The sequence below is a fragment of the Mirounga leonina genome, unplaced genomic scaffold (genome assembly GCF_011800145.1).
Source record: "Mirounga leonina isolate KUSES-001 unplaced genomic scaffold, KU_Mleo_1.0 Mir_170, whole genome shotgun sequence".
NCBI lineage: Eukaryota > Metazoa > Chordata > Mammalia > Carnivora > Phocidae > Mirounga > Mirounga leonina.
The window spans coordinates 13,668,082-13,676,185 of record NW_023270433.1 but is presented as its reverse complement, the minus strand read 5'-3'; the positions used below and the strand labels follow the sequence as shown (position 1 = coordinate 13,676,185).

Here is an 8,104-nt window from a genome sequence, read left to right as displayed (position 1 = left end):
AAGAAAGAAAGAAAGAAAGAAAGAAAGAAAGAAAGAAAGAAAGAAAGAAAGAAAGAAAGAAAGAAAGAAAGAGGCAGAGAGACAAAATCTGGGCAATAAAAAAGAGCTTTTCTCTCATTATTTTCATAAAGAGAGAATTAATACCATGTCCTGAATACTATATAAATTATGACACTTTCTTCTCAAACGGGCTTAATAATCTAAATTAAATAGACTAAAAACAAATCCATAGGAAAAAAGTCAAAGTCGCAGAGAAAGACAGACAGGTTTTGTTCAGAGTGCGAAGTGTTCAACCCTTTGCACCCTGTTACCAGGCCATCTTCAAGGACATCTTTTGTTCCTCCAGAAAGACTTCTTGGAAGAATTGGGCTTTGAGGAGGCACTGAAGGAGGACAAAGTGGTAAATTGTTAAATAGAGAGGATAATTTGATTCCTTAAAGAACATGAAAGAATGGATGGGGCTAAGAATAAAAGACAAGAGTGAGAGGGACATATAGAGGAATTTAAAGTGAAAAAAATAAAAATAAAGTGAAAAAATGAGCAAGGAGAACAGAGGAAAGGTTTTGTTTTGTTTTGTTTCTTAATGAAGAAAAAATAATGGGGAAAGGTTTTTTTGACAATAATGCTTATCTGTGAAACAGTAGTAGCATTACCAGAGGGATTATTTTGACACAAATTTATCACATGTACTTAGAAGAAACATCTACAAGGATAATTTTTTTGAATAAACCTTTACTGTGATCCAAACACATATGTGTCCAAACATTATCTTTTTCATCACAATTTTCAAAAATCTCCCTTCAAACAGACTACTAGTGTAGTCTGGGTAGTTGTTTCCAGTGAAAAACAGATAAACCAAAATATGTACTTGAAGAGAGACAGTGACCACAGAAGAGGTGCCTGTAACATAATCTCAACATTAGTAATAAAGATTTTTATATCACATCTACGGTAAATAAACAAAAATCAAGATCAAGGCAAAAAGCATGAATTAAAGCTCTTTATAACTAAAAATATCATCCAACACTGTCTTTCAGCTAAACAAGATCTTATATTTCTATTCTCTTCTGATCTACCCATAATTTACCCATCAGTAAAAACAGTACTGTGATACTTTTTTTCCATTCTTTTTATAAGGGTGCCAGGACGTCTGGAAGTTAATGTATACATGTTTAGAAATTTTGAGATGAAAAGTAATGCACACTTTAATTTAATGGGTCTTTAAAAAAAAAAATCAAGATAAAAAGACCTAGTCAGATTATTTCAATGTGTAAATTTTCAATTAGCCAGAAGGCTTCCTGGGGTCATAATTCAGAAGATTTGAAACTAATGTTATGGAGTTTAACTATGCTATTCCAAAAACAAATCAGACTAAGGAATTTCTACATAAAGCTAGGCACTTAGGCCAGGCATAAGATACAGTAAATTTGAGAAGTCCCTGGGCCTGGCCCTAAAAAGACTATAAACTTCTCCATCATAGACCATATTAAAATCTAATCAAAGGAAGAATTAAAACTACAATTTAAAACCACAGTTGTAAAACACTGTAAAACAGAAAATTCAAAGAGGTGAATGAATAGCATACAATAGAGTGAAGGGAGTAACTTCACTCAGTAGAACAGTAGAAATTTTCTCAGATTAGTATCCAAGGACCAATAATTTTTAGCAAAATGGTTTCCTTCTCTTCTCTTCTATGTAACTATTTCCTTAAATGCCAATAATATGAATTCTGGAATCAGAATGATTAAGTTTGAATCTAGGTTCTGCCATAGCTGGGCTTCTGTGAGCCCCAGTTTCCTTATCTGTAAGATGAGGATAATAATATTATCTAACTCAATTGTACCTAACTGTTGTGAGGATTAAATAAGTTGATATATGTAAGGTGCTCAGAACACTGCCTGGAACATAGTAAGTACAATATGTGTTTGCAATTACTGTTACAGTGGTCCATAAGCCCTCAGACCTGATGCCAAGTACCGGGAGATCCAAAAACCAAAATTCTTTCTGTAACTCATTTGGCAGCAAAACCTGACCCAAACATATGCAAGGCTATTTACAGTCTTTATTTATCCCACTCACTGTAAATATACATGCATTTTGCTGCAAATATCTTCATGTATTTGATCATAGGATGCTGCCCCAGACTTCATTGGGGTATATTTATTAACTTCCTAAAATCCAGAAGAAAAACTTAAATTCTGAAACACATCCAGCCCCACAGGTTTTGGATAAAAGATAGTGGACCTACATTATCTCTGGAGCCTGAACAACTTCTATGTCCCTAAAACAAATGATATCTTCTTAAATAACCACAAGCAAATAACACTCTGTACCTAGAGCAGAGAATTTTAGGATGAAGAAAACATTACCCGGTAAGAGGAATTCTTAATCTCAGGAAACAAACTGAGGGTTGCTGGAGTGGTGGGGGGTGGGAGGGATGGAGTAGCTGGGTGATAGACATTGGGGAGGGTATGTGCTATGGTGAGCGCTGTGAATTGTGTAACACTGTTGAATCACAGACCTCTACTTCTGAAACAAATAATACATTATATGTTAAAAAAAAAAAAAGATAGTAGGAAGAGAAAAATGAAGGGGGAGAAATCAGAGGGGGAGACGAACCATGAGAGACTATGGACTCTGAGAAATGGAGGGTTCTAGAGGGGAGGGGGTGGGGGGATGGGTTAGCCTGGTGATGGGTATTAAAGAGGGCACGTACTGCATGGAGCACTGGGTGTTATATGCAAACAATGAATCATGGAACACTACATCAAAAACTAATGATGTAATGTATGGTGATTAACATAACATAATAAAAAATTTTTTTTTAAAAAAAGGAAAAAAGAAAACATTACCTGGTACAGTTAGAAGGGCCCTGCATTCCCAGAATGTTCCTTTCAAACAAAATCCATTCACGATATTTTATTTACATGTTATACTAGTCAGAATTTTCAAGCTCTAAATTCTAAGGTTTGCTTAAACAAAGCCTATTCTCTTAATTTACATCATAAATAAATGATTAAGTCTCTTTGGGGGCATTAATGTGCCCTGAATCACGCATACCAAATCATCACAGAACTTTTAAGCTAGAAGAGACCCTTGAGAACTAAACTATTACTCCTTCCCTTCCAAACTATTTTATCATCCATAAATTTACTCTCCTCTATGAGGTAAGAATAACCTGCTCTAACTTGTCCTTAGACTCTGTCTATAGGAACACCCTGTAGGTGCATGTGAATAAACTGGGTGGGGTATGCTAACAGACTTGGGATCTAAAAGGATGGCTTGAATCTAACACAATACATCAAATGTCTCAGTTCATACTTTAGAAAATAACAAGAATTTCCCAGTCCGGAATGAAGAAACACTCATCTAGTACATGTTTTGTTTTTTTAAAAAAAAACGGCTTAGCTATCTTAATGGATTCAATGAGTCAACAACATAATGTGGCTGCCAAAAACACTACTGTGATTAGGAACTAACTACATCAACAGTAGCATAGCATCCAGAAGGAACGAGGTAACTGCCCTCTCTACCGCAAGCTAGTTAGAGCATATATGGAGTATTATGTTGAGCTCTGTGCTCCACGCTTTGGGAGAGACGCAGAAAGACTGAAAAAGTCCAGAAGAGGACAGTGAGGGAATGTGAAACCCTGTCACATAAAGAACAGTTGAGGGAGCTAAAGTTATTTAGTCCAGACTCAGAGGGAACACGATCACTATCCCCAAGCCCCTGAAGAATTATCATGGCACAGACAGAGCAGACTTGTTCCACATGGCTCCGAAGGGCAGAACCAGAACCAGTAGGTGTTAACAACAGAGAGAAAGATTTCAGCTAACTCTTGGAAGTATTTCTTAAAATGTAGAGCCACGCTAGGAGGTAGTGGCTTCTAAAGTCCTATCTAGCCCTAAAGGTCCATAGTTTAAAAAATTGAACACTTGTCATCACCTTAGTGTCTTACTGCCTGTAACCACCATCCTCTGGCATCACAGCCTCTTCCTTAACTCTTCTTAAAATGGCCTACCCAGCCAACCAATCAGCCAAATGTTTTGCCAAGTCTGGGGGAGGAAAGTGCCTGTTTGCTGGGCAATTAGTTTCAGTTTGCAGATCAGTGTCCTTATAAACAAAAGAGGGCCCTAATTGAGGGGCAGGCAAGAGCTCTCAGCTAGACCTCTATGAAAGAAATTCTTATTAAATCAAAGAGCAGCTAGAAGACCCATCTAATCACATATTATCAATGGCATTCAGTCCTTACAGGAACATTAAAATATAATACCCAGTACAACCATCTTCCCAAATGCCAGAGAATCCAACTCTGCAAGTCAAACTAGGTCTCTCAAGATCAGCTGGAAGCTTTCCTTCTGTCAAAGAGATGTGTGTACTGCTTGAAGTAGACTAGAACACATGCTCAGATAAAAAGGCCATCCTTGATTATATCATACTGTAAAGCCAAAACTACGTATCAACAGGCCCACAAAGTTCAGTTCAGCTGCTAAGAACTAGACATAGCAATCCATAGTGAATTCACACAAAAAAAGTAAGAACTGTGTTAAATTTAAGACACAGAACAGCTACCAAAGTTGGACAGCCTTCTAAAACTTTTGTCACCCAAAGACCATGATAGACATAGGTATATGTTAGTTCATGGAAGTTACTAAAGCCTTGAACAGTTCAGATGGCACATATTAATCAATCCAGCTTTACTTCACTTGAAATTGGATTCTTTGAAACTCCAGCTGAAGTATTGGAGAATATGTCCATGATGGGCTTAACAAGAACACATTCTTCTCTGTGCTTTTTAAACTGAATCCCAGAAGCAATCTAAATGTCCATAAATAAGGAATTGGTTTAAAAAATTATATTACTCTTATACCAAAAAATGCAACTGTTAAAAGAAGAATAAGGTAGATCTTAAGTATGGACGTGGAAAAAAAATTCCCAATATATAGTTAAGTGAATACAGCAAGCTGTAAAACAGTATGTGTAGAAGTATTTTGAGTTTTAAAACTATTTTTAAAAACCGTCTGTGTATGTATGTTCATATATGTCCAGAAAAATGTCTGAAAAGAGATCAAACTGTTAAGAGTAGTAACCTCTAGGGACTGACTGGAACTAGGAAGCAGTAAAGGAGTGACTTTCACTTTTTCCTTTGTAGACTTCTGGTTGTTTGTATTTTTTTTTGGAAGTAAAGGTTGACTTTGTGATTTAAAAATAACAATACAAAAATAATAAAGTTAAAATAATATCAATTACATGGACTTATTTATCATATACTAACCATTCAAAATGAGTGACCTTGCTACTACTTAAATGCTACTGTGTGCCTCAAACTCTGGAAGATTTAATTCATCCTTTTTCTATTATATTTTACTACAACAACAACAACTAAGAAATCATCACGTTACTACTAGGTTTCTCAAAAAAAAATTGTAGTCATAAGGATAACTAACACACACAAAGTGCTTATTCCGGACCAGGAACTGTTCCAAGCACCATAAATGTATTAACTTAGTTAATCTTCACAGCAATCCTATGAAGTAAGTACTATTATTATCTTCATTTCACAGTTGAAGAGAGGTTAAGTGACCTGCTCAAGATTACAGGGTTAATAAGGGGCAGAGCTAGGATTCAAACCTAAGAATGGACTCCAGAGTCCATACTCTCAACCACTATGCTTCCTGTCTCTTAGTAATATGACAATCTTTCTATACCAAAGCCAAAAAAGGTTACAGTCAAAATCCAGCTGGTTTATATACTCCTTCAAGCTAGAAGAGATGCAAACTTAGCTTTTTATGGTTGGAATAATCTGCATTCCTACTGATGTTAATGCCATGCTCCAACCCAAGATTCAAAACTGTATTAAGACTCACAATCATGTGGGAAAACTCTCTACAAATTCAATTATAGTCCAAAGTCCATACCTGACTCTACAGCAAATCACTGAGCCTAACAATTAGGTCAGAGATCCATTAATGTAAGTACAGCTTGGCAAATAGTTTGGACAAATCTCCAGCCCAACTTTGGCAAAGGAATTCAGAAACTCTTGTCTAATGTCTTGACAAGATAGTTTTTATTTGTTTAGTTCCAGGCCCACTTTAGATTAAAAGGAGACAAGAATAGGAGTTGTCTTTAACTTTGCTTGAAGACTTCAATCAGCAGGAAGAAGAGCCTATTTTCTATGTGGACTCAAAACAGATACTGGCATTTATCAGCATCCTCCAAACTGAACATTCTAACTTAAGGAGGAGAAAATGGGCATCCCTGCTTAAATTGTATATTTGTCCAAACATATTGACCTTGTAAGTGAGAAAGAAAAAAAATGGTGCAAGGAAGGGATTTAACCTAATTTATAGGCATGCTCAACCTAGATACACACCTGTCCCAAATGACCTACTGAATTCACTTATTTGCAGGGAAAACATGGATTACAATGTCTTTTTTTTTTTTTTTTTTTTTTTTGCCTCGGCTGGTCTGTCCTACAGTGGTAAACAAAATCCTCACTATCTCTTCCACCTGTCACATGCACATCTTATATATACATATATAATGCACATTATATCTATATGCACATTATACACACACACACACACACACACACACACACGGAGAAATTAACAAGGAGACGGAAGCTTCGGAAGGCATCCCTTATACTCAGTTTTTGACCCATTGGTTGAACGAGGTACTGTTCTGGCTTTCAAACTTCCCGAAATAACCCAGGCGGAGAGGCAGGGTGAACGAACCGAACCCAAAAGTTTGCGCCCATTCAGGGTCTCTGACAAAGGCCAGAAAGCCCCGTTTGGAAAGAGATACGATGCCTTCCACACCGCAGCCGCACCCCTCCCGGGGAAGCCCAGCCCAGGGGGGACAAAAGACTTTCCAGACTGGGGAGGGGGGCGCGGGCGAGCTGGAGCTCGGACCTCCCCCTTGGGAGTCGAAATCCGGGGAAACTTTGGGGCGAAGAATGATCAATTCCGGGCGCTAGCCCAACCCTGGAGGCAGCCGCGGGGCTGCGTGCAGCCGGCGAGGGGCGCGGGGACTCACCTGGGGGAGGGGGAGAGGGGGCCTCGGTGGCAGGTGGGGTGGGCGGGACGCTGCTGCCGCCGGGGAGCTCGGGGGCCGGGCTCAGCCGAGTGGTGGGCGCCGGGATGGTGGTCGCAACGGGGGTGGTGGGCGCCGGGCCAGTGCTCGTCGAGAGGGTGGTCGGCGCGGGTCTGGTTGTCGCGCGAGGGGTGGTCGCAGTACGGTCCACCGCCGGAGGGGCGGTCGGCGAGGGGCCGAGCGGCGCCTGGAAGGTGGTCGCGGCGGGTCCAGCCGTCGCCCGAGGAGGGGTGGTCTCCGGGGATTGGGCTGACGAGGACGCAGCCAGGGGCTGGTGGACAGGAGTGCGCGGCGCTCCGGTCGTCGGGGCCTGGGCCGTGGGAGTCGTCACCTTAGGGAAAGGGCGACTGGGCTCGCGCCCTAGCCCCGGGCCCGGAGACGCGTCCACCTGCCCCGCGGCCCCGCCGCCACCGGTGACATTCCCCGCCGAGGTTGTTGAGGCGGCGGCGGCGGCGGCGGCGGCGGCGCAGCACAACAGGGCGAGGGCGCCCAGGCTCGGCAGTCTCCTCATGGCGCGCTCGGCTCCGCCATTCATTCATTCAGTCATTCAGTCGGTCGGTCAGTCATCTTCTCCTCCCTGCACTCGGACCAGGGAAGCCGCCGCAGCCGCCAGCGCCACCGGGCGCACCATCGCCACCTCCCTCTGACAGGCGGCCGGCCCCGCGGGCGGGCCCCAGCGCGGAGGGAGCGACCGGCAGAGCGCGGCAGCCCGCCCTCCCCGACTGGCAGCCTCGCCCGACCAATAGAAGGCCACGCTGGCCCACGTGACCCGCCCGCTTCCCGGCCTCTCTGTAGCTCCGCGGACCAATCAGAGGGCGTCGAGGGGAGGGGGCGGTGTTAAGGCGGGAGGAGGGTGGTACGAGCCCCTCTCCAGCCCTTCGGGCTCGCGGCAGCTCCGGCTTTGTCTGCCCGAGGAGTGGGGCGCGGGCCGCGGGCATCGGGCGACGCGGAGCAGACAAAGGACGCGCCCCGCGCGGCAAACGCCGGGCCAAGTCGTCTGCTCCACTGG

At 42.4% G+C, this 8,104-nt stretch overlaps 1 protein-coding gene across 2 annotated transcripts in view; it reads right to left on the bottom strand.

Moving 5' to 3' along the window:
- Nucleotides 1–7,805, bottom strand: part of MEGF9 (multiple EGF like domains 9) — an 83,864-nt gene extending 76,059 nt beyond the window's left edge. For both annotated transcript variants that reach the window (XM_035015948.1, XM_035015949.1), the window contains exon 1: nucleotides 7,039–7,805. In XM_035015948.1, coding sequence (XP_034871839.1) covers nucleotides 7,039–7,630 — 592 coding nt within the window. In that variant the 5' untranslated portion in view covers nucleotides 7,631–7,805. The remainder of the gene's footprint in view (nucleotides 1–7,038) is intronic.
- Between the last annotated feature and the right edge of the window lie 299 nt (nucleotides 7,806–8,104).